At 47.5% G+C, this 25,922-nt stretch overlaps 2 protein-coding genes across 2 annotated transcripts; one reads left to right on the forward strand and one right to left on the reverse strand.

Moving 5' to 3' along the window:
* Positions 1 to 4,890: 4,890 nt before the first annotated feature.
* LOC122233996 lies at positions 4,891 to 10,849 on the reverse strand. The gene is given in 5 exon segments (XM_042968078.1): positions 4,891 to 4,967; positions 4,970 to 5,223; positions 5,225 to 5,439; positions 5,474 to 8,965; positions 10,817 to 10,849. Coding segments are annotated over 5 exon segments (4,071 nt in total).
* An 842-nt stretch (positions 10,850 to 11,691) lies between these two features.
* LOC122233997 lies at positions 11,692 to 23,259 on the forward strand. Its single transcript, XM_042968079.1, is given in 5 exon segments — positions 11,692 to 11,790; positions 16,589 to 16,597; positions 18,474 to 21,965; positions 22,000 to 22,214; positions 22,216 to 23,259. Coding segments are annotated over 5 exon segments (4,809 nt in total). The 3' UTR covers positions 23,210 to 23,259.
* Positions 23,260 to 25,922: the final 2,663 nt, after the last annotated feature.

The following is a 25,922-nucleotide window of genomic DNA, read 5'->3' on the forward strand; positions in this document are numbered from 1 at the left end:
GTATTCAGCGTTGCCTAACCTATACATTCTACTAGGACTCATACCCTCTGAAGCAGGATGGTTCACATGTCTAGATTTAAAGGACACCTTCTTCTGTCTCCAGCTAGTGCCTAATCGTCAACCCCTATTTGCCTTTGAATGGGAAAACCCTACCACAGGGGCAAAAGAACAAGTCACTTGGACTAGACTGCTGCAAGGATTCAAAAATTCACCAACCTTATTCAGTGGGGCCCTAGTCCTCCTCCAATATGTGGACAATCTCCTGTTAGACAGTCCCACACAGATACAGTGCTGGGAGGGAACCAGGGGCCTACTCAGGTTACTAGCAGAGGTGGGATACTGGGTGTCAAAGAAAAAGGCACAGATTTGCCAGCAGGAAGTTAAATATTTGGGCTTCAAAATTACCCAAGGCAAATGGATGCTGGGAGCTGAAAGGAAATGGGAAGTTTCCAAAAGTTCCTGGTAGCAGCAGGATTCTGTCGGATATGGATACCAGGGTTCTTAGAGTTGGCCAAACCTCTATATAAGGCACTAAAGGGGGAAGAAAGGACACCCCTTTTTTGGGGTCCTAATCAAGTAAACGCATTCAAGACCATAAAAACAAAACTCACCGAGGCACCAGCCTTGGGACTCCCAGATGTATCACAAGTTTTCAACCTGCTCATACATGAAAGGAATGGGGTGGCCCTGGGGGTTCTCACCCAGGAATTTGAACCTTGGCAAAGACCAGTGGCATACCTTTCAAAGCAGGCTGACTCAGTTCTGGCAGGATGGCCACCCTGTTTGAGGGCCCTGGCAGCCACCACACTTTTAATCAAGGAAGCAGACAAACTCACATTTGGACAAAACCTAAGCACTAAGTTTCTCCCTTCTGTTATTACCCTGATGGATGCCAGAGAGCAACACTGGCTAACTCATGCTCAGATGACAAAATATCAGGGACTGCTATGTGAGAACCCACAAATAAGACTGGAAGCCAAATAGCATTAACAACTCAGGCAACAACAGATGTTGGCGAGAATGTGGAGAAAGAGGATCTCTTTCACATTGTTGCAAGCTGGTGCAGCCACTCTGGAAAACAGTATGGAGGTTCTTCAAAAAACTAAAAATAGGACTTCCCTACAACCCAGCAATTGCACTACTAGGCATTAATCCATGGGATACAGGTGTGCTGTTTCAAAGGGACACATGCACCCCCATGTTTATAGCAGCACTATCAACAATAGCCAAAGTATGGAAAGAGCCCAAATGTCCATTTACAATGGAGTATTACTGAGCAATCAAAAAGAATAAAATCTTGTCATTTGCAACTACGTGGATGGAACTGGAGGGTATTATGGTAAGTGAAATTAGTCAATCAGAGAAAGACAAAAATCATATGACTTCACTCATATGAGGACCTTAAGAGACAAAACAGATGAACATAAGGGAAGGGAAACAAAAATAATTTAAAAACGGGGGGGGGACAACACAGAAGAGACTCATAAATATGGAGAACAAACTGAGGGTTGCTGGAGGGGTTGTAGGAGGGGGGATGGGCTAAATGGGTAAGGAGCATTAAGCAATCTACTCCTGAAATCATTGTTTCACTATATGCTAACTAATTCGGATGAAAATTTTAAAAAATAAAAAATTAAATTAAAAAACAAACAAACAAATAAACAAACAAACAAACAAATAAATAAAAAGACTGGAAGTCAAAAACTCCAAACCTGCCACTTTCTTACCCTCGGAAGTTTCCCCAGAGCATGATTGTCTAGAGGTACTTCATGAAGTCTATTCTAGCTGACCCAGCCTATCATATAGGCCCATACAAAATCCTGAACTCATCTTGTATATCGACAGCAGCAGCTTCATGAATGAAGGCAAAAGATATGACAGTTATGCAGTAGTCTCTGGTTTTGAGGTCATGATATGCCCCAATTTGAGAGACCCCCCCAAAAACAATCCACCAGAGTCCAGAGTCAAAGCCAAGCGGCAAGGGTCGTTTATTGCAGGTTCGAACCCCGTCCTCCGCCCACTCGATGCCAGTGACACTAAGAGGCCCCGAGCAAGGATCTTACAGCTTCTTTTATAGACAGGCACAAACAAGTTAGGGATTTTTTTGCGGTTAGAGAGCTATTATTGGTTGACATTTAAATTTGAACACTCAGCAAACTTGATTGTTTCCCGCCTGTATTTCAAACCACTCAGTAGAACTTGATTGGTTCCCGCCTTTAGGTCAGACCACAACTGGGCACACCCTGGCTGGTTACCGGAACGGCGGGGGGGTGGGGGGTGGGGGGGGGAAGGTCTTTTCTTTGCAGTTGTGAGTACACCTGGTAATTTTTCTCTTAGTCTCTCATTCCCCCCTCTCTTTGGTGCCTTAAGAGCCAATCTTGGATCTTATGTGTCTGACTCAAATGTTTCGGTAATGACGGGTTGATATTGGGTCCTAAGGACCATCAGTTGGATCGTGTTAACTCGGTCTTTGATAAAGGCAACTAGTTTATTAATAATATAAGGCCCGAAGGTGAGGAGAAGGAGGAGTATAAGGGGCCCAGCTAGAGCAGAAAGCAGGGTGGCTAACCATGGGGACTGATTGAACCAAGACTCAAACCAGCCTTGTTGTTGTTCTCGTTCACGCTTCCGTTTGGCCAGGCCTTCTCTAACTTTAGCCATGGACTCTCGGACTACTCCGGTGTGGTCAGCATAAAAACAACATTCTTCTCTTAAGGCTGCACATAAACCTCCTTGTTGGAGGAAGACTAGATCTAGCCCCCTTCGGTTCTGTAGGACCACTTCAGAAAGGGAGGTCAGAGATTTTTTGAGGTGCGAGATTGAGTCCTCAAGTCTGGCTATATCCTCATCAATGGCTGCCCTTAGGCTATTGAACCCCCGGTGCTGGATGGCTAGTGATGAGATCCCTGTTCCTGCCCCTATGGTACCGAGGCCAAATAAGGTGGCCAAGGTTATGGCCGTAAAGGGTTCCCGTTTTGTTCTTATTGACTCTCTTGCTTCCGTCCCTTCTGTCCACAGATCATATACAACATTTTCTCGGTGGTAAATAACCCTTGGAAATATTAATACCATGATACAATATTCAGGTGACAAATTAAAAACATCTCTGCTAACACATGGGGTGAGCCCTGTCTTAGAACAAATCCACCAACTGTCAGGAGCTGGAATTATCCATTTAGATTCATCTATAGAGTAATTAGTCGGGGCACAGAGCTGGATATGGCTAGAGGGGACCTTTCTTATACAAGTCCCACTGCCAGTGACCGCTTGCAGTGTGCGGCCGGGGCCCTTTCGATTCCACTTGCAAGCTGCTGACGACTCTTCTCCTGACTGTGAAAAAGGGGCAGCTAGACCTATGGCTTCGTAGAAGGGGGGGTTTATATCATAACATAGCCAGCAGGCCCTTGTTGCCTCAGGGTCCGATCGGTTTAAGGCCTCATACGCTGCTGTTAGCAATTTCCATAGGGAGTCTATACCTTCTGGGTTCTGATTTTTTTTTGGACAGCTTGTGCTTTTACTCCTGGGTTAAGGACGGGGGTCCTGCTGGAGGGAGTAGTGGGGATCTGCCTGGAGATAGGCTCTTCTCTTCTCTTTTTTTTTCTTTTTCTTTTTTCCTAATACCTGATTTGGCCCCACCGGTTGTACAAGAGGGGAGACTTTTAATTTTATTTGAATGGCAGTCCCAAAGAGGGGATATTGATATAAGTAGAGTCCCCAAGTGAGTCCTGAGACCCACCGCCTGTCCTTTTTCCCCTCCTCTGTAAATCTTACACGAATAAGGTTACAGTTTTCATCATACCTGGTGCGGGTACATGGTCGGACATAGGACATTTCAATAAATTGGGGTTTTACTTCCCACTTTCATTCCCCATCATTGGAGGTGACACAACTCCAGGCTGCGCAATAGAGGGTTTCAAACCCTCCACATGTGCACCTCATCGCCCCTGTCATAAATCCCGGACATGCATAAAATCCATTTCTACTTATTGATACCCTCCTTTGCAGTTGCCTCCATTTACCTCCTTCCATTTTTTCTAATGGACTAATTTTTTTTTAATTAAAATACAAATCTGGCCACCAGGTATTTAATGGGGAAGTTCCTAGGGTTTTGTTGTAGACTTCATGAGTCCCTAAATTAGTAATTTCACATGTCAAATTATAGGGGTTGTGGGGGTTTGGATTTACAGACAGAATTTGCAGAACAGTCAAGAGGAGGGCAAGTACCATAGTTACGGCTCAGTCCGTTGGCGGCGTAGGGTCAATTTTAAAGGATTGTCCTTAGTCCGATCAACAGTCCAGGTTGTCTTTGAAGGTCCGATGAGGTCTGAGAACGGGTCCACTGGTTTGGCGTGGTCGAAATGGATCCAGGTGGCGATTCCGTCTACTTTGATGGCAGTAGGCATTGTCAGGATGACCTGGAAGGGTCCTTTCCACCTGGGCTCCAGAGTTCCCTGCCGATGACGTTTGACGAGGACCCAATCCCCTGGCCGGAATTGATGAGGAATAGGCGGGGGTCCAGTCTCATAGAGTTCCTTTAATTTGGGCCATACATCTTTATGGACCCTCTGCAAGGCTTGTAGGGAGAACAAGAATTCAAGACTATTATCGTTCTCAGCTTTGACAAGGTTATCTTTTAGGTTAGGGATGATGGGGGGTGGTCTACCACGTATTATTTCATAGGGTGTGAGTCCCAGTTTGTATGGGGAATTACGCACCCTGAACAGAGCGTAGGAGAGGACTACCCGATTAGCGCCAGTCTCCATGGTCAATTTGGTTAGGGTCTCCTTTAATGTTCTGTTCATTCTCTCTACCTGTCCTGAGCTTTGGGGTCGGTATGCACAATGTAATTTCCAATCAGCCCCAAGTCTGGAAGCCAGTCCCTGACTTACCTTAGAGACGAATGCAGGTCCATTGTCTGACCCTATCATTACTGGAAAACCATACCTGGGCAGGATTTCTTCCAGGATCTTTTTGGCTACAATCTGCGCCATTTCATTCTTGGTTGGAAAGGCTCCAGTCCATCTTGAAAAGGTATCTACAAAAACTAGCAAATACTTATATCCATATTTTCCTGGTTTTACCTCAGTGAAATCTACTTCCCAATAGGTCCCCGGTCTGCTCCCTCTTTGTCTTACTCTTGTTGTCTGAGGATTGCTACTCGCATTGTTGAGTTGGCACACTGTACATTTAGTGACTACTTGATCGACCTTATGAGAGACATTTGATCTTTAGTCCAGTCTGTCTCAGTAAGTCCAACATTCGCCGGGAACCTAAGTGGGTGCTGCGATGGATCCACTCTAGAACTTGCCATCCTAGTTTATCTGAGAATATAATGCTGCTTTTGGAGTCTCTCCACCAGCCATCTTTGATTCGGGTCATGGGAAGTTTACTCATCCATTGAATGTCGTTTTCTGAATACTCAGGGCTGGGGGGCAATTCCTGGGGTCTGGGGTCTGGCAGCCGTAGGGTCAGCAATTGCGCTTGGGGGCCGAGCTATGTTTTTTGCAGTCTGATCGGCCAAATTGTTGCCCCGGGAAACTGGGTCGGTTGTCTTCTGGTGTCCTGGGCAATGCACAATCGCTAGCTTTTTGGGTTCCCATAAGGCTGCTAGCAGGGCTAGAATCTCTTCTTTATTTTTGATGTCTTTCCCTTCAGCTGTGAGGAGCCCCCGTTCTCTGTACATCACCCCATGTACATGAGCAGTGGCAAAGGCAAATCGGCTATCAGTGTACACGGTTAGCTTGCGGTCTCTCCCGAATTTTAGGGCCTGGGTTAAGGCTATTAGTTCAGCCTTCTGGGCCGAGGTTCCGGGGGGTAGGGCTTCTGCCCAAATCACCTCGGTTTCTGAAGTTACGGCCGCCCCCGCATACCTTTGTCCTTGGTGAACGAAGCTGCTTCCGTCGGTAAACCAGATGGCGTCCGCATCTGATAATGGTTGGTCCTGCAAGTCCTCCCGGACCCCATAAACTTGAGCCAGTATGTCGACGCAGTCATGAAGTGGGGTTCCCATGTCTGGGTCTGACAGCAGTGATGCTGGGTTCAGGGCCGTTGGGGGGGTGAAGATGATCCTGAGGGGGTTCAACAGCAGTCCCTGGTAATGAGTGAGTTGGGCATTGCTCAGCCATCGGTCAGGCGGCTGCTTGAGGATGCCCTCGATGGCATGCGGGGTGGTGACTTGTAGCTCTTGGCCCACGGTCAGCTTATCAGCGTCCTTTACCATTAGGACAGTGGCTGCAATCATCCAGAGACAGGGTGGCCATCCGGCGGCCACTGGATCTAGCTTTTTAGACAGATAGGCTACTGGCCTGTGCCAAGGGCCCAAATGCTGGGTTAGCACCACCTTGGCTCTGCCCCGGTTTTCATCTACATATAGGTGGAAAGGTTTGGAGACATCGGGGAGTCCCAGGGCAGGTGCTGATAGCAGAGCAGTTTTAATTTGTTGGAAGGCCTGTTCGGCTTCTTCCGTCCAACTAAAGGGCTGTTGATCTTTTGTTGCCTGGTATAAAGGTTTTGCTAATTCAGCAAACCCTGGTATCCATAGTCTGCAGAACCCAGCCGACCCTAGGAATTCCTTCACCTGTCGTGGTGTCTGCGGTCTGGGAATACGAAGGACAGTCTCTTTCCGGGCATCCGTTAGCCAGCATTGCCCCCCTCTCAGTAAGTAACCCAGGTAAGTTACCTCTGACTTGCAGATCTGAGCCTTCTTTGCTGAGGCGTGGTAGCCTAAGGTTCCCAGAGTTCGCAGGAGACCTTCGGTTCCCTGGATGCAGGCTTCGGGTGTCTCGGCAGCTATTAAAAGATCATCAACATACTGTAGGAGAGTTATATTAGGGTGTTGTTGTCTGTACTCACTTAAATCTTCGTGTAGAGCCTCGTTGAACAGGGTCGGAGAGTTCTTGAATCCTTGTGGCAGTCTGGTCCAAGTGAGCTGGCCATTTATGCCCCTGTCTGGATCTGTCCACTCGAATGCAAATAGCTCTTGACTTTTAGGCACTAGTGGTAGGCTGAAAAAAGCATCTTTTAGATCCAGAACAGTATACCATTGTTTTTCTGGGCTGAGGGCGCTCAGGAGAGTATAGGGGTTAGGAACGGTTGGATGTATGTCCATCACCCGCTTATTGACTTCTCTCAGGTCCTGCACTGGTCTGTATTCCCCGCTGTTGGGTTTGCGCACGGGCAGCAGGGGGGTATTCCATGCTGAGTGGCAGGTGCGTAGGACCCCGAAGTCAAGGAGGCGGCGGATATGCAGTGTGATGCCATTTTTGGCTTCCACGGGCATAGGGTATTGGCACACGCGGACGGGGTCCGTCTCGGGCTTGACCTCTATAAATAGGGCTGGGCGATGTTTTGCTAACCCCATGCCACCCGATTCTGCCCACGCGTCTGGGAAGCGTTGAAGCCAGGGCTCAATGCCCTGATCCAGAGGAGTGGGTTCCTGATGGAGCCTATATTCATCTTCTAGTTTCACAGTGAGTACAGATATGGGCTGGTTGTGGAAGTCAGTCACTGTGGGTCCCCCCAGTTGGAAATGAATTTGGGCCCCCATTTTGGTAAGAAAATCCCTCCCCAACAGGGGGCAGGGGCTGTCAGGAATGACCAGGAAGGAGTGGGTTACCTTCCCAGTTCCTAAGTCCACAGTCCTCTGAGTTGTCCAGGGGTACTTCTTTATTCCGGTGGCCCCTTGTACCCAGGATGATTTTTCAGATACTTTTCCATGGGGCTTGACCAGAACTGAGTGCTGTGCCCCGGTATCAACTAGGAACTGGACCGGGGTCCCCTCCACTTGCAACGTTACCCTAGGTTCGGGGAGGGGATCTGAACCCCGTCCTCCCTATTCTGTATCTTGGGTAAACAGTATGGGGGCTATTTTAGGCTGCCATTGTACTTGGCTGGGGCGGGGTTGTTTCTTCTTGGGGCATTCTCGTATCCAATGGCCTTTTTCTTTACAATAGGCACATTGATCTTTATCTAAGTGCCGCCTGGGAGGGCGTGTTGTTTGAGTGCCTTCTGGGGGTGGCTGTGCTTTCTGGACTATAGCGGCCAGGACTTTAGTCATTTTCTCTGTGGCTTTGATCTGTCTCTCTTCTGGGGCGTCCCTGTTGTTGTAGACCCGTTGTGCTATACGGAGCAGATCCTGGATCTGCTTACCTTCTAAATCCTCTAGCCTTTGGAGTTTTTTCTTAATGTCACGAGCTGCTTGATTTACAAAGGACATAACGACAGCAGCCTGGTTCTCAAGGACTTCTGGATCCGTGGGGGTAAACTGCCTAAAGGCTTCCATTAATCTCTCTAAGTAAGCAGCTGGACTCTCTGCCTTTCCCTGTACGACCGAATATACCTTAGCCAAATTGGTGGGCTTGCGAGCTGCAGCCCGGAGACCTGCCATCAGAGTCTGGCGATAAATGAGTAGCCTTCCCCTACCTTCTGCCGTATTGTAGTCCCATTCGTCCTGTGGAGGTCTCGTTAGGGGGAAAGCCGCATTAATGAGGTCAGGGTTAGATGTCGGCCGACCGTCGTCTCCAGGAACCAGCTTTCTTGCTTCTAATTGGATCTTCTCTCGCTCCTCTGTAGTGAACAGGATGCGGAGGAGCTGCTGACAGTCGTCCCAGGTGGGCTGGTGGATGAACATGACACTGTCTAAAAGAGCTATTAGGTCTTCAGGGTTATCAGAGAATCGAGCGTTCTGTGTTTTCCAGTTGTAAAGGTCACTGGTGGAAAAGGGCCAATACTGGAGTCGGGGGTTGCCTGTTTCATCTGGGCGTCCTATTTCCCGCAGGGGTAGGGCCACAGTGGAGTCGGGGAGGCGAGGGTTTGGCTCACGCTGGGTGCGCCCGTGGGTTCGGCCGGCTGGCCGCTCGAGGTTGGTTTCGTTTTCAATGGGGCCCGGCGCGGCTGCTGCCTCCCGTCCTCCTGGTTCCGGTGCAGCTGCCGCTTCCCGTCCTCCCGGGTTCCCATAGGGGGGCAACTAGCGGGGCGACTGGTGGAGCGGCTGCTGCGGGCAGAGCCTGGGGTATGAGGGGAGGGGATGATAGGGTGGAGGGTCCAGGGGTAGTAGGTCCTGACTATCGGGCAATATGGGATACAAGGGCGCGGCTGGCGTCCTTGATTTTGGGGGATCTGCAGGCCGCATGGCAAGGACCTTACATGTTCCCGAGGATAGGAAGGGGGCCAACCAAGGGGGTGGATTTTCCACTAAACTCCGCCATACAAGAATGTAGGGGATCTGATCCCTTGCGACCCGGTAGAAAAATCTTTGATTTCACCTTAGCAATTATAGGGAGGCAGAAAGTTCCTTCGGTTGGCCATCCAACGCCGAAGGTTGGCCATTCGGAGCGGCAGAGGGTTATTAATTTTCCCCGCCGGATGTCTAAACTCAAATTCTGTCCTCTGGTTCTAACATCCCTGAAGTTAGCAATGAGGAGAGAAAGAGGAGTGCTTTGAGATTGGCCCATCTGTATCCTGGAGGTGGAGGAAAGGATTAAAAGGAGAAACAGTAAAGTTATGAGGATTTCTGGCTGGGCCAGGCCAGGTCACCTGTGAAAGAGAAGGAGTTTAACACTTAAAGGTTATAGAATAGAGAACACAACACTTAGATCGCTAGCGCGTTTCGGGTGTCTGCCACCCGAACAGAAAAATTCCAATGGGCCCAAAAAGGTGCCCCAGACGGGTGCCAGTGGACGTCTCCTACTGGACCCGACCGACTGCCCTATAGCGTGTCCGCCAGGGCTGTGTCAGTCACCGATACAGATCCCGCGTGGGAGAGCCAGAAACGAACAAACAGAAACAGATAGAGCCGGCTCACTTACCGATCGGTCTCAGGGACGACCCGTTGACTTGGGGTCTGGTGGGTTTGGGAGGATCCCGGACGAGCCCCCAAATGGTATGCCCCAATTCGAGAGACCCCCCCGAAAACAATCCACCAGAGTCCAGAGTCAAAGCCAAGCGGCAAGGGTCGTTTATTGCAGGTTCGAACCCGGTCCTCCACCCACTCGTTGCCAGTGAGGCTAAGAGGCCCCGAGCGAGGATCTTACAGCTTCTTTTATAGACAGGCACAAACAAGTTAGGGATTTTGTTGCAGTTACAGAGCTGTTATTGGTTGACATTTAAATTTCTACACTCAGCAGAACTTGATTGGTTCCTGCCTTTTTTTCAAACCACTCAACAGAACTTGATTGGTTCCCACCTTTAGGTCAGACCACAACTGGGCACACCCTGGCTGGTTCCGGGAATGGGGGTTGGGGGGCGGAAGGTCTTTTCTTTGCCGTTGTGAGTACACCTGGTAATTTTTCTCTTAGTCTCTCAGTCATAAGAGCAAGGGCCCTTCCACAAGGATGGTCAGCCCAAAGAGCAGAATTGGGGACCCTAATAAGAGCACTAGAACTTACTAAAGACAAATGGGCCAACATATGCACTGACTCATGCTATGTCTTCACTACTCTACATGTACATGGGGATTATACAAGGTGAGAGGACTTTTGACCAGAGGAGGAAAAGAAATAAAAAATTGGGAAGAAATCCTAAAACTATTAAGGGCAGTCTGGGAACCAAGGGAAGTAGCAGTCATCCACTGCAAGGGACACCAAAGAGGAAAAGACTCAGTGTCAGAAAGTAGCCAATGGGCTGATGTCACAGCTAAACAAGCAGCGGGAAAACAAACAACACCCTCAAAAATTATGCTTGCTTCAAAACTGCCAACTTCCCCAAGGTACACAATCCAATAAACAAATGGGCACAACAGGAAAAAGGAAGCCAAGCAAAAGAAAGACAGTAGGTATTTCCAGACCAAAGAATCTATATACAGGAACAGCTAGCCCACCAGGTTATTCTCCAACAGCATGAGCTCACCCATCTAGGAAAAACCACCCTTAAAACCTTATTGAGGCATTACTATGTATTTGCTTAACTCCTGTCCCTTTGTGCCTCAGTCTCTCAAGACCACCTCCTCTGTGCTCAAAATAATGCCAAACAAGGCCCCACTGCGCCCATGGGAATCCAATTCTGGGTACAGACACCCTTCAAAGATTTGAAGGTGGACTTTACTGAAATAAGACCCAGTGGAGGATACAAATTTCTTTTGTTATTCATCTGTAAGTTTTCAGGTTGAGTTGAGGCTTACCCCACATGCACTGAAAAGGCAAGAGAAGTAACCAAGACCTTGTTAAGGGATGTAGACATAGAATGCCATTAACCATAGGCTCAGACAATGGCCCAGCTTTTGTTGTCAAGGTGGTACAACAAATAGTCAAAACCCTAGGTATCCAATGGAACTTACACTCAGCCTACTGGACCCAGAGTTCAGGGAAAGTGGAATCTATGAACCGGACCCTAAATCAGCCATGGCAAAACTACGTCAGGAAAGTTGCCCTGGCCAGATATACTACCCCTATTTCTTCTCCAAATATGCTGTACACCCTGGGCAAAAATAGGATTTGAGATCCTATATGGAAGACCCCCTCCACTAGTCAAATACAAGGGGGGACCTGACAGAACTAGGGAATTTAGAAATAAAAAACAACTACAAGGATTAGGAAAAACTGAACTTGAGATACATAGGTGGATGAAGGACAGGGTATCTATTTTCCTATGGATAACTGTACACCCCCACAAGCTTGGGGATCAGGTTTGGATTAAAGAGTGGAAAGGGAATCACTCAAACCTACCTGGAAGGGACCCTATTTAGTTGTGCTAACCATGACCACAGCCCTCAAGGTTGCAGGACTAACCACCTGGATCCACCATTCTCCAGTAAAGGCAGCCCACCTGTCACTTGACAACCACTTGGAATGGAAAGTGACTGCTAACCAGAATAATCCTTTACAGATCATCCCTAAGAAGATAACAGAAGATAAGCAGCCTGCAGCCAACACCTGAGAACTCTTTGCAACCAGAAGCTTGAGAAAGTCACCAAGCAACTTAAATGAACTATAACAAATTATTCTCTCTAAATTTTCATTGTCATCCCCTACCTATTTCTCTTTCCATATTTGTTGCTATACTCTTTGCTGTAAGGCTGACCCAAGTTACTCCTACAGATTGGTGCCTCAGTCACAAACTCTTATTAGCCTTCCTCTACTTAATTAGTGTTTTAGGATGCCTAATTCTCCTTAGATGTATATGATCTGAGTTATGATTGCTGTCCCTGACTTGGAATAAGAAATTGTCAGTAACCTACCCTAACAAAATGAAATTTCTCTTACTGTTAATGCTGAGTCCTCTCATAAGAAGCAAAGTCCCTCCTCAATGTAATGATGACTGTTTCAGGACCTATCACTTGAGATCCTCCCTTTCCCCTGCCTTGAATGGCCTAAAACAACTCCTAGGACAGGAAACTACACACAAGGCCTTCACCACATATACATACCAACATGAAAAATGTTATCAATCCTCCTCGCACTGTTCCCATGACAGAAAAACTTATTGCTAAGTAAGTATTAAAGCAAGACACTTTTGGCAGGGAACATCATGTCATGGAACCCCAGACAAACATGCCTGCTGGACACAACAAACCCACTTTAGATTGTCTGATGGAAGGGGAGTCCAAGACCAGGCCCATAAGGAGGTAACCAACAGGAGGCACAAAATTCTATGAAGCAGACTTCTGAAGTCTGCTCAGGAGATTTAAACTTCCAACGGGTCTTATGACTTTAACTCCTACTTATACCAGATTCTAAATTCAACCCATAACCTCCTCAACTTCTCTAACATTCAGTTAGCCAAGGACTGTTGGCTTTGTCTGTCTCTAACCCCCTTACTGAGGCTACCCCAGTTTCAGATAATATAACCAATATGGCTATCACCTGCAACATATCAAGAGATAACATAAATGTCACAATAGGGCCCATGGTTACTGATATAAAACCAATAGGGTGGGCCTCCTTATGTTTTAAGGACCAACAGGGAACAACCCCCATAGGTAACTAACAACCAACGCAACCAGACTGAGATATACAATCAAACAGGTAAAAACCAAGAGTCACCATGGTGCCTTCCCCCTGCAGGAATATTCTTTGTTTGTGGAACTAATGCTTATTTGTGCCTGTCTGCTAACTGGATGGGAATTTGCACCTTTGCCTTCTTAACCCCCAAATAAATATTCTCCCCAACAACCAATCTCTTATAGTTCCTTTGGCTGCACATACCCAGTCTAAACGAGCTATCCAAGCTATACCTCTACTAATTGGGTTGGTAATCAGAGTAAGTACTGGAGTTGGGGGAGTAGCCTCATCTATTTCCTTTTACCAAAACTCTCCCAAAATCTGACAGATGACATAGAAGAAGTTGCAAACTCCCTGGTAACCCTACAAGACCAGGTAGCCTCCTTAGCAGCAGTAGTATTACAAAATAGAAGAGGGTTAGACCTGTTAACTGCTGAGAAGGGGGGAATATGTCTCTTACTAAATGTGGAATGCTGCTTCTATGTTAACCAGTTAGGGATAGTTAGAGATATGGCCCAACTATTAAAGGAACAGATCATCAAACGAGGCAAGAATTAGCAGACTCATGGAACTCTTGGAGCAACATATGGAATTGGACATCCTGGCTCCTCTCTTTAGCTGATCCTCTCCTAATGCTTTTCATAGCCCTACTGTTTGGTCCTTGCATTCTTAATATGCTAACCAAATTTGATTCTTCTTGCCTAGAAGCTATATAACTCCAAATGATGCTTCAGTAGGACCATTCTAGCTGTCACTACTCTCTTTTGGATGGCAAAGAACCCTAGCTGTCACATTACTCCCTTCAACGTCCCTGTCAGCAGGAAGAAGCCAGAATGGTCTCTGTCCCCCTCCCACCTCCTGTGGCAGCAAAGGGTTCCCTGGCCCCCAAAACTGATTTTCTCTAAGTCTGCTAGAGCAGCTTGAAAATCAAGAGCAGGTAATGAGAAGGAAAATTGATAAAAAGCAGATAAAAAGGGGCAGCCAGATGTCGGAAGCCAGATACTCCCCTTGCATGCTTTTGGCTTCTGCAATCTTGCTCACCTCTTGTATCAGCCTGCAGCCAGGAACCAGAAGGTTGACTGTACTAGCCCTGCCCATCCAGAGAGCACATATGTATAAAAGATCAGTACAACCCGAGCCGGATGCTCAGCCTTTGGAGGTGACTTTGTTAGGCTGATACCAGTACGAAATAAACAGTCTTTTCTGATTCCTCGAGTGTGTGTCCTTATCCCTTCCTGGGTGCTGTAACAATAGCTCAGCCAGGACCACCCCAGAAGCAGCTAAGAGCCCAGGCCTTACTCACTCACTGCCCTCACCTCAATGACTGGCAACATTTTGCTCAAATAACTCTCTGAAATCAGGGTTGAGTAGTAAGAAGAATAACTTGTGTTCCACTATGTCTTTTCAAATTATTTTCTATGTCATTTCCTTACTCCATTTCTAGTGCAGTTCCATGTGGTGGAGACACAGGGCAGCTACAAACAATTTCACAGAAAGAAAATTGAGGTCTGACTGTAGGCAGCTGGCCTGGGTCACAAACTTCTGGAGCAGAGATGTGGCTGGACTTTGTTTCTGGTTAAAAACTTTCTTCATTCCATCCCATGGTCTCCCTAGAATGCTGGCCATTACTTTATTGTCTTCAAAAGAACAGTAGAACCCCTAAGGTTCCCAGGTATTTAAATGTAAACTAGAACATCTGACAAGAGAATAAGAATCAAACCCTCTCTCAAAGAAATCCAGATAGCAGTTCCCTTACCTCCACCTTCTAGCTTCACACTTAATTCTATGGGTAATGTTGCTGATTAGCCAGCTTTCAATTAACTTTCAAAAGGAAAATGTTTCAACAGCATTTGTAGGAGTGAGTGGGAGGGAGGGCTAAGCTGGAGACTGGGGGGTGAGTTCAAGAAGAACTGATATTTGTGCTCACTATTCATCTTATTTGGTCTCAACACATTTAATGCATCTGTATTCACTCTTCCTGGGATGCTTGAATAGATTCTAACAACTGATATAACAAATAGGTCAAATGTGTGTACATATTTCCTGTAAGGGTATAGGTAGTTTCATTTAATTTATAATCATTTTTATTTCGTTGAAAGACTCAATGTCATAAGGTACTATTAACTTAAGTACTCTATGGTATAGATTCACTTTATTGGAAATAATGGAGAGAGACAGTCTCTCACAGATCACTATGGAGGACCCTTTATACTGGAATGACAGTTAGGCAAGGTGTCATGAAATGACACCATATAATGGGCCGTGATCTTGACATAATTATGTTTTATGGATTTTAAAGAGCTCTCCTTCCCTGGAGCCCACCATTAGCAGCTTTCTCAAGTACTTGGCTACATCAGAAGACAATGATTCACTATTGGTTTCTGTAAAACACAGAAAGATAGGCCAGCCAGAGCCCTCTGGCAATGGAGTGAAAAGGAATGACAGAGAGGCCACTGGCTCAGACTCCAAGTCATATATCTCCACCACTGACATTGGTCAGATTTTATAACTCCACTGAGATTATTCACTTACAAACTAGGGAAAAATAAAAGTATCAACCTCTTTAAGTTGTATGAGGATTAAATAAGAAAATGGACACAGCACATAAGAAGTGTTCAGCAAATGTTAAACATTACCATTCTTATTATTTATTCTCCATATTTTAGCCTGCAAATCTCAGCATACATACTTGACAAGTTAAAAAAAAAAAGGAAATTTACATTTTTCCCTAGGGGTAAAACAATGATTAACATGTTTCTCATCTTACAAAATTTTACAAAAAGTGAATATATTTCTAAATATTTGTACAATAGATATTTTTTTATTCAATGAGACAAATGAGCAAGATATCCACAAATATTGCATGCCAACTGCTCATCAACTATCTCTACAGTTTATGATTTTGCTTCACTCTTTCCATCTTCTGTTTGTGTAATGTGCTTCACACTCAGAGCCAGGCGTTCCCCTGGCTTTTCTGCAGGTTTATATTTGGGCTGGATATCTTCCATTGGCTCCTCCAATAAAAGTTATGCCTTTTTTAGACATCCACTCACCATCCTCTCCACTCAGCTCTCTGATGAAGGATTGCAGGTTCCCACACCCTCTGCTTATCAGCAACATAGCAAGGAAGGAGACTGAGGTCAGGTATTGAAAGGGCAGGCCTATGCCAGCCGACTCCATCTTGTTCTGTGTTCTTCACCTAGACCACGCCTCCTCCCCTTGAGTAACCTCCCGCTCACCCGTTCAAACTTCCTGATCAAAACACGCCCAGCGACCTGCGACAGGACTCTGACCCTTCCCCGGTAATCAGCTGAGGCCACAGCCATTACCTCACCAACTGCCCCTAGACCCCTATAAAACCTTTGTGCTTTTGAAACTCTCTCTCTCTCCCCGGTATCTCACCGCTGCGTCGGTGCAGGTAGGGGATTGAGCTCGAGCTAGCTTGAATAAAGGCTCTTTTGCTTTTGCATCAGACTCGGCTCCCTGGTGGTCTTTGGGGATCACGAATTCTGGGCATAACAATATAAACCCCATGTCTCCATCACTTAGGCTGGATATTCCTCAGTAGAGGTACCACTCATCTCAAGGATAGCTACTCTATAGAATTTCTCCTTCCATCTTCCTGTTAATTTCTCCCTTCTCTTCTCCTTTAGGATCTAAAGGTAAGAGCTTCCTGTGGATCTGGCCCCATTACTCTACACCCTATCCACACTTTTAAGTGGTCTCTTCTTGAATTATCTAATTACCTGTTTACTAACTGATACATTTTGCTTTGTCATGTGTCAACAAATTTCTAGTCCTATAATCATGATGCTTTGTTCTTCCCTTTCCATTTAATATGACCTCCTTTATATTGATTAGCTTTCTTATAGGTGAAAATGACAAAAATCCAATTTAAACTCTTCTAATTACATTAATAATAATTAAGAAAATACATTCTTTAGACAAAAATCCAGGAGCTCAAACAACATGTCAAGGATTATTTCTCTCTCCATTTCTTATTGCTTTCTTTCCTCACTAATGGATTCTCCTAAAGCAAGTTTACCCATATGGTATCAAAGATGACCACCAATAGCTATGGACTTAACACCATGGTAACAAGACTAATTTTAGTTTTTTTTTTTTTTTTTTAAGTGCTTCCTACCCAGAGAATTCAGCAAAAGACATGGGAACGTCCTGATTGGCTTATCTTGGGTCACATTGAGAGACTAAGAGAAAAATTACCAGGTGTACTCACAACGGCAAAGAAAAGACCTTCCGCCCCCCAACCCCCATTCCCGGAACCAGCCAGGGTGTGCCCAGTTGTGGTCTGACCTAAAGGTGGGAACCAATCAAGTTCTGTTGAGTGGTTTGAAAAAAAGGCAGGAACCAATCAAGTTCTGCTGAGTGTAGAAATTTAAATGTCAACCAATAACAGCTCTGTAACTGCAACAAAATCCCTAACTTGTTTGTGCCTGTCTATAAAAGAAGCTGTAAGATCCTCGCTCGGGGCCTCTTAGCCTCACTGGCAACGAGTGGGTGGAGGACCGGGTTCGAACCTGCAATAAACGACCCTTGCCGCTTGGCTTTGACTCTGGACTCTGGTGGATTGTTTTCGGGGGGGTCTCTCGAATTGGGGCATACCATTTGGGGGCTCGTCCGGGATCCTCCCAAACCCACCAGACCCCAAGTCAACGGGTCGTCCCTGAGACCGATCGGTAAGTGAGCCGGCTCTATCTGTTTCTGTTTGTTCGTTTCTGGCTCTCCCACGCGGGATCTGTATCGGTGACTGACACAGCCCTGGCGGACACGCTATAGGGCAGTCGGTCGGGTCCAGTAGGAGACGTCCACTGGCACCCGTCTGGGGCACCTTTTTGGGCCCATTGGAATTTTTCTGTTCGGGTGGCAGACACCCGAAACGCGCTAGCGATCTAAGTGTTGTGTTCTCTATTCTATAACCTTTAAGTGTTAAACTCCTTCTCTTTCACAGGTGACCTGGCCTGGCCCAGCCAGAAATCCTCATAACTTTACTGTTTCTCCTTTTAATCCTTTCCTCCACCTCCAGGATACAGATGGGCCAATCTCAAAGCACTCCTCTTTCTCTCCTCATTGCTAACTTCAGGGATGTTAGAACCAGAGGACAGAATTTGAGTTTAGACATCCGGCGGGGAAAATTAATAACCCTCTGCCGCTCCGAATGGCCAACCTTCGGCGTTGGATGGCCAACCGAAGGAACTTTCTGCCTCCCTATAATTGCTAAGGTGAAATCAAAGATTTTTCTACCGGGTCGCAAGGGATCAGATCCCCTACATTCTTGTATGGCGGAGTTTAGTGGAAAATCCACCCCCTTGGTTGGCCCCCTTCCTATCCTCGGGAACATGTAAGGTCCTTGCCATGCGGCCTGCAGATCCCCCAAAATCAAGGACGCCAGCCGCGCCCTTGTATCCCATATTGCCCGATAGTCAGGACCTACTACCCCTGGACCCTCCACCCTATCATCCCCTCCCCTCATACCCCAGGCTCTGCCCGCAGCAGCCGCTCCACCAGTCGCCCCGCTAGTTGCCCCCCTATGGGAACCCGGGAGGACGGGAAGCGGCAGCTGCACCGGAACCAGGAGGACGGGAGGCAGCAGCCGCGCCGGGCCCCATTGAAAACGAAACCAACCTCGAGCGGCCAGCCGGCCGAACCCACGGGCGCACCCAGCGTGAGCCAAACCCTCGCCTCCCCGACTCCACTGTGGCCCTACCCCTGCGGGAAATAGGACGCCCAGATGAAACAGGCAACCCCCGACTCCAGTATTGGCCCTTTTCCACCAGTGACCTTTACAACTGGAAAACACAGAACGCTCGATTCTCTGATAACCCTGAAGACCTAATAGCTCTTTTAGACAGTGTCATGTTCATCCACCAGCCCACCTGGGACGACTGTCAGCAGCTCCTCCGCATCCTGTTCACTACAGAGGAGCGAGAGAAGATCCAATTAGAAGCAAGAAAGCTGGTTCCTGGAGACGACGGTCGGCCGACATCTAACCCTGACCTCATTAATGCGGCTTTCCCCCTAACGAGACCTCCACAGGACGAATGGGACTACAATACGGCAGAAGGTAGGGGAAGGCTACTCATTTATCGCCAGACTCTGATGGCAGGTCTCCGGGCTGCAGCTCGCAAGCCCACCAATTTGGCTAAGGTATATTCGGTCGTACAGGGAAAGGCAGAGAGTCCAGCTGCTTACTTAGAGAGATTAATGGAAGCCTTTAGGCAGTTTACCCCCACGGATCCAGAAGTCCTTGAGAACCAGGCTGCTGTCGTTATGTCCTTTGTAAATCAAGCAGCTCGTGACATTAAGAAAAAACTCCAAAGGCTAGAGGATTTAGAAGGTAAGCAGATCCAGGATCTGCTCCGTATAGCACAACGGGTCTACAACAACAGGGACGCCCCAGAAGAGAGACAGATCAAAGCCACAGAGAAAATGACTAAAGTCCTGGCCGCTATAGTCCAGAAAGCACAGCCACCCCCAGAAGGCACTCAAACAACACGCCCTCCCAGGCGGCACTTAGATAAAGATCAATGTGCCTATTGTAAAGAAAAAGGCCATTGGATACGAGAATGCCCCAAGAAGAAACAACCCCGCCCCAGCCAAGTACAATGGCAGCCTAAAATAGCCCCCATACTGTTTACCCAAGATACAGAATAGGGAGGACGGGGTTCAGATCCCCTCCCCGAACCTAGGGTAACGTTGCAAGTGGAGGGGACCCCGGTCCAGTTCCTAGTTGATACCGGGGCACAGCACTCAGTTCTGGTCAAGCCCCATGGAAAAGTATCTGAAAAATCATCCTGGGTACAAGGGGCCACCGGAATAAAGAAGTACCCCTGGACAACTCAGAGGACTGTGGACTTAGGAACTGGGAAGGTAACCCACTCCTTCCTGGTCATTCCTGACAGCCCCTGCCCCCTGTTGGGGAGGGATTTTCTTACCAAAATGGGGGCCCAAATTCATTTCCAACTGGGGGGACCCACAGTGACTGACTTCCACAACCAGCCCATATCTGTACTCACTGTGAAACTAGAAGATGAATATAGGCTCCATCAGGAACCCACTCCTCTGGATCAGGGCATTGAGCCCTGGCTTCAACGCTTCCCAGACGCGTGGGCAGAATCGGGTGGCATGGGGTTAGCAAAACATCGCCCAGCCCTATTTATAGAGGTCAAGCCCGAGACGGACCCCGTCCGCGTGTGCCAATACCCTATGCCCGTGGAAGCCAAAAATGGCATCACACTGCATATCCGCCGCCTCCTTGACTTCGGGGTCCTACGCACCTGCCACTCAGCATGGAATACCCCCCTGCTGCCCGTGCGCAAACCCAACAGCGGGGAATACAGACCAGTGCAGGACCTGAGAGAAGTCAATAAGCGGGTGATGGACATACATCCAACCGTTCCTAACCCCTATACTCTCCTGAGCGCCCTCAGCCCAGAAAAACAATGGTATACTGTTCTGGATCTAAAAGATGCTTTTTTCAGCCTACCACTAGTGCCTAAAAGTCAAGAGCTATTTGCATTCGAGTGGACAGATCCAGACAGGGGCATAAATGGCCAGCTCACTTGGACCAGACTGCCACAAGGATTCAAGAACTCTCCGACCCTGTTCAACGAGGCTCTACACGAAGATTTAAGTGAGTACAGACAACAACACCCTAATATAACTCTCCTACAGTATGTTGATGATCTTTTAATAGCTGCCGAGACACCCGAAGCCTGCATCCAGGGAACCGAAGGTCTCCTGCGAACTCTGGGAACCTTAGGCTACCACGCCTCAGCAAAGAAGGCTCAGATCTGCAAGTCAGAGGTAACTTACCTGGGTTACTTACTGAGAGGGGGGCAATGCTGGCTAACGGATGCCCGGAAAGAGACTGTCCTTCGTATTCCCAGACCGCAGACACCACGACAGGTGAAGGAATTCCTAGGGTCGGCTGGGTTCTGCAGACTATGGATACCAGGGTTTGCTGAATTAGCAAAACCTTTATACCAGGCAACAAAAGATCAACAGCCCTTTAGTTGGACGGAAGAAGCCGAACAGGCCTTCCAACAAATTAAAACTGCTCTGCTATCAGCACCTGCCCTGGGACTCCCCGATGTCTCCAAACCTTTCCACCTATATGTAGATGAAAACCGGGGCAGAGCCAAGGTGGTGCTAACCCAGCATTTGGGCCCTTGGCACAGGCCAGTAGCCTATCTGTCTAAAAAGCTAGATCCAGTGGCCGCCGGATGGCCACCCTGTCTCTGGATGATTGCAGCCACTGTCCTAATGGTAAAGGACGCTGATAAGCTGACCGTGGGCCAAGAGCTACAAGTCACCACCCCGCATGCCATCGAGGGCATCCTCAAGCAGCCGCCTGACCGATGGCTGAGCAATGCCCAACTCACTCATTACCAGGGACTGCTGTTGAACCCCCTCAGGATCATCTTCACCCCCCCAACGGCCCTGAACCCAGCATCACTGCTGTCAGACCCAGACATGGGAACCCCACTTCATGACTGCGTCGACATACTGGCTCAAGTTTATGGGGTCCGGGAGGACTTGCAGGACCAACCATTATCAGATGCGGACGCCATCTGGTTTACCGACGGAAGCAGCTTCGTTCACCAAGGACAAAGGTATGCGGGGGCGGCCGTAACTTCAGAAACCGAGGTGATTTGGGCAGAAGCCCTACCCCCCGGAACCTCGGCCCAGAAGGCTGAACTAATAGCCTTAACCCAGGCCCTAAAATTCGGGAGAGACCGCAAGCTAACCGTGTACACTGATAGCCGATTTGCCTTTGCCACTGCTCATGTACATGGGGTGATGTACAGAGAACGGGGGCTCCTCACAGCTGAAGGGAAAGACATCAAAAATAAAGAAGAGATTCTAGCCCTGCTAGCAGCCTTATGGGAACCCAAAAAGCTAGCGATTGTGCATTGCCCAGGACACCAGAAGACAACCGACCCAGTTTCCCGGGGCAACAATTTGGCCGATCAGACTGCAAAAAACATAGCTCGGCCCCCAAGCGCAATTGCTGACCCTACGGCTGCCAGACCCCAGACCCCAGGAATTGCCCCCCAGCCCTGAGTATTCAGAAAACGACATTCAATGGATGAGTAAACTTCCCATGACCCGAATCAAAGATGGCTGGTGGAGAGACTCCAAAAGCAGCATTATATTCTCAGATAAACTAGGATGGCAAGTTCTAGAGTGGATCCATCGCAGCACCCACTTAGGTTCCCGGCGAATGTTGGACTTACTGAGACAGACTGGACTAAAGATCAAATGTCTCTCATAAGGTCGATCAAGTAGTCACTAAATGTACAGTGTGCCAACTCAACAATGCGAGTAGCAATCCTCAGACAACAAGAGTAAGACAAAGAGGGAGCAGACCGGGGACCTATTGGGAAGTAGATTTCACTGAGGTAAAACCAGGAAAATATGGATATAAGTATTTGCTAGTTTTTGTAGATACCTTTTCAAGATGGACTGGAGCCTTTCCAACCAAGAATGAAATGGCGCAGATTGTAGCCAAAAAGATCCTGGAAGAAATCCTGCCCAGGTATGGTTTTCCAGTAATGATAGGGTCAGACAATGGACCTGCATTCGTCTCTAAGGTAAGTCAGGGACTGGCTTCCAGACTTGGGGCTGATTGGAAATTACATTGTGCATACCGACCCCAAAGCTCAGGACAGGTAGAGAGAATGAACAGAACATTAAAGGAGACCCTAACCAAATTGACCATGGAGACTGGCGCTAATCGGGTAGTCCTCTCCTACGCTCTGTTCAGGGTGCGTAATTCCCCATACAAACTGGGACTCACACCCTATGAAATAATACGTGGTAGACCACCCCCCATCATCCCTAACCTAAAAGATAACCTTGTCAAAGCTGAGAACGATAATAGTCTTGAATTCTTGTTCTCCCTACAAGCCTTGCAGAGGGTCCATAAAGATGTATGGCCCAAATTAAAGGAACTCTATGAGACTGGACCCCCGCCTATTCCTCATCAATTCCGGCCAGGGGATTGGGTCCTCGTCAAACGTCATCGGCAGGGAACTCTGGAGCCCAGGTGGAAAGGACCCTTCCAGGTCATCCTGACAATGCCTACTGCCATCAAAGTAGACGGAATCGCCACCTGGATCCATTTCGACCACGCCAAACCAGTGGACCCGTTCTCAGACCTCATCGGACCTTCAAAGACAACCTGGACTGTTGATCGGACTAAGGACAATCCTTTAAAATTGACCCTACGCCGCCAACGGACTGAGCCGTAACTATGGTACTTGCCCTCCTCTTGACTGTTCTGCAAATTCTGTCTGTAAATCCAAACCCCCACAACCCCTATAATTTGACATGTGAAATTACTAATTTAGGGACTCATGAAGTCTACAACAAAACCCTAGGAACTTCCCCATTAAATACCTGGTGGCCAGATTTGTATTTTAATTAAAAAAAAATTAGTCCATTAGAAAAAATGGAAGGAGGTAAATGGAGGCAACTGCAAAGGAGGGTATCAATAAGTAGAAATGGATTTTATGCATGTCCGGGATTTATGACAGGGGCGATGAGGTGCACATGTGGAGGGTTTGAAACCCTCTATTGCGCAGCCTGGAGTTGTGTCACCTCCAATGATGGGGAATGAAAGTGGGAAGTAAAACCCCAATTTATTGAAATGTCCTATGTCCGACCATGTACCCGCACCAGGTATGATGAAAACTGTAACCTTATTCGTGTAAGATTTACAGAGGAGGGGAAAAAGGACAGGCGGTGGGTCTCAGGACTCACTTGGGGACTCTACTTATATCAATATCCCCTCTTTGGGACTGCCATTCAAATAAAATTAAAAGTCTCCCCTCTTGTACAACCGGTGGGGCCAAATCAGGTATTAGGAAAAAAGAAAAAGAAAAAAAAAGAGAAGAGAAGAGCCTATCTCCAGGCAGATCCCCACTACTCCCTCCAGCAGGACCCCCGTCCTTAACCCAGGAGTAAAAGCACAAGCTGTCCAAAAAAAAATCAGAACCCAGAAGGTATAGACTCCCTATGGAAATTGCTAACAGCAGCGTATGAGGCCTTAAACCGATCGGACCCTGAGGCAACAAGGGCCTGCTGGCTATGTTATGATATAAACCCCCCCTTCTACGAAGCCATAGGTCTAGCTGCCCCTTTTTCACAGTCAGGAGAAGAGTCGTCAGCAGCTTGCAAGTGGAATCGAAAGGGCCCCGGCCGCACACTGCAAGCGGTCACTGGCAGTGGGACTTGTATAAGAAAGGTCCCCTCTAGCCATATCCAGCTCTGTGCCCCAACTAATTACTCTATAGATGAATCTAAATGGATAATTCCAGCTCCTGACAGTTGGTGGATTTGTTCTAAGACAGGGCTCACCCCATGTGTTAGCAGAGATGTTTTTAATTTGTCACCTGAATATTGTATCATGGTATTAATATTTCCAAGGGTTATTTACCACCGAGAAAATGTTGTATATGATCTGTGGACAGAAGGGACGGAAGCAAGAGAGTCAATAAGAACAAAACGGGAACCCTTTACGGCCATAACCTTGGCCACCTTATTTGGCCTCGGTACCATAGGGGCAGGAACAGGGATCTCATCACTAGCCATCCAGCACCGGGGGTTCAATAGCCTAAGGGCAGCCATTGATGAGGATATAGCCAGACTTGAGGACTCAATCTCGCACCTCAAAAAATCTCTGACCTCCCTTTCTGAAGTGGTCCTACAGAACCGAAGGGGGCTAGATCTAGTCTTCCTCCAACAAGGAGGTTTATGTGCAGCCTTAAGAGAAGAATGTTGTTTTTATGCTGACCACACCGGAGTAGTCCGAGAGTCCATGGCTAAAGTTAGAGAAGGCCTGGCCAAACGGAAGCGTGAACGAGAACAACAACAAGGCTGGTTTGAGTCTTGGTTCAATCAGTCCCCATGGTTAGCCACCCTGCTTTCTGCTCTAGCTGGGCCCCTTATACTCCTCCTTCTCCTCACCTTCGGGCCTTATATTATTAATAAACTAGTTGCCTTTATCAAAGACCGAGTTAACACGATCCAACTGATGGTCCTTAGGACCCAATATCAACCCGTCATTACCGAAACATTTGAGTCAGACACATAAGATCCAAGATTGGCTCTTAAGGCACCAAAGAGAGGGGGGAATGAGAGACTAAGAGAAAAATTACCAGGTGTACTCACAACTGCAAAGAAAAGACCTTCCCCCCCCCACCCCCCACCCCCCCGCCGTTCCGGTAACCAGCCAGGGTGTGCCCAGTTGTGGTCTGACCTAAAGGCGGGAACCAATCAAGTTTGCTGAGTGTTCAAATTTAAATGTCAACCAATAATAGCTCTGTAACCACAAAAAATCCCTAACTTGTTTGTGCCTGTCTATAAAAGAAGCTGTAAGATCCTTGCTCGGGGCCTCTTAGTGTCACCGGCAACGAGCGGGTGGAGGACCAGGTTTGAATCTGCAATAAACGACACTTGCTGCTTGGCTTTGACTCTGGACTCTGGTGGTTTGTTTTTGGGGGGTCTCTCGAATCAGGGCATATCAACATGACAAGTGATGGTACTCTGATTGGCCAGGTGTGAGTCAAGTGGAAGAGATATAGAAAGCATCTTCTGAACCACAAAGACTGAGAGTAAAGGAGAAGAGGTGGCATTCTAAATATATGCTAGTCTGCAAAAATAAATGCATATAACCATAAAGCTATAAACTCTTGATAACTCTGACTTCACCAAATGACCCCAAAACTCCTCAGAAATAGTGTATACAAAAACTGCATAGAAAGTCTCATCATCCTCGCACTTTTCTCTTAGGCAAGAGCTACCCCTTTGTCCTGCACAAAAAAAGAACACCACCAAAGAACCATCCTTCAGGCAAGCACAGAGAAACCAAGAGAATTACATTCCTCACATCACACAGCAAGACACTGGGTAAATTTGAATACACAGATGGATTCTGCCTATCCACATCAGTATGGTGCCCTT

The sequence above is a fragment of the Panthera tigris genome, chromosome E2 (genome assembly GCF_018350195.1).
Source record: "Panthera tigris isolate Pti1 chromosome E2, P.tigris_Pti1_mat1.1, whole genome shotgun sequence".
Taxonomy (NCBI): Eukaryota; Metazoa; Chordata; class Mammalia; order Carnivora; family Felidae; genus Panthera; species Panthera tigris.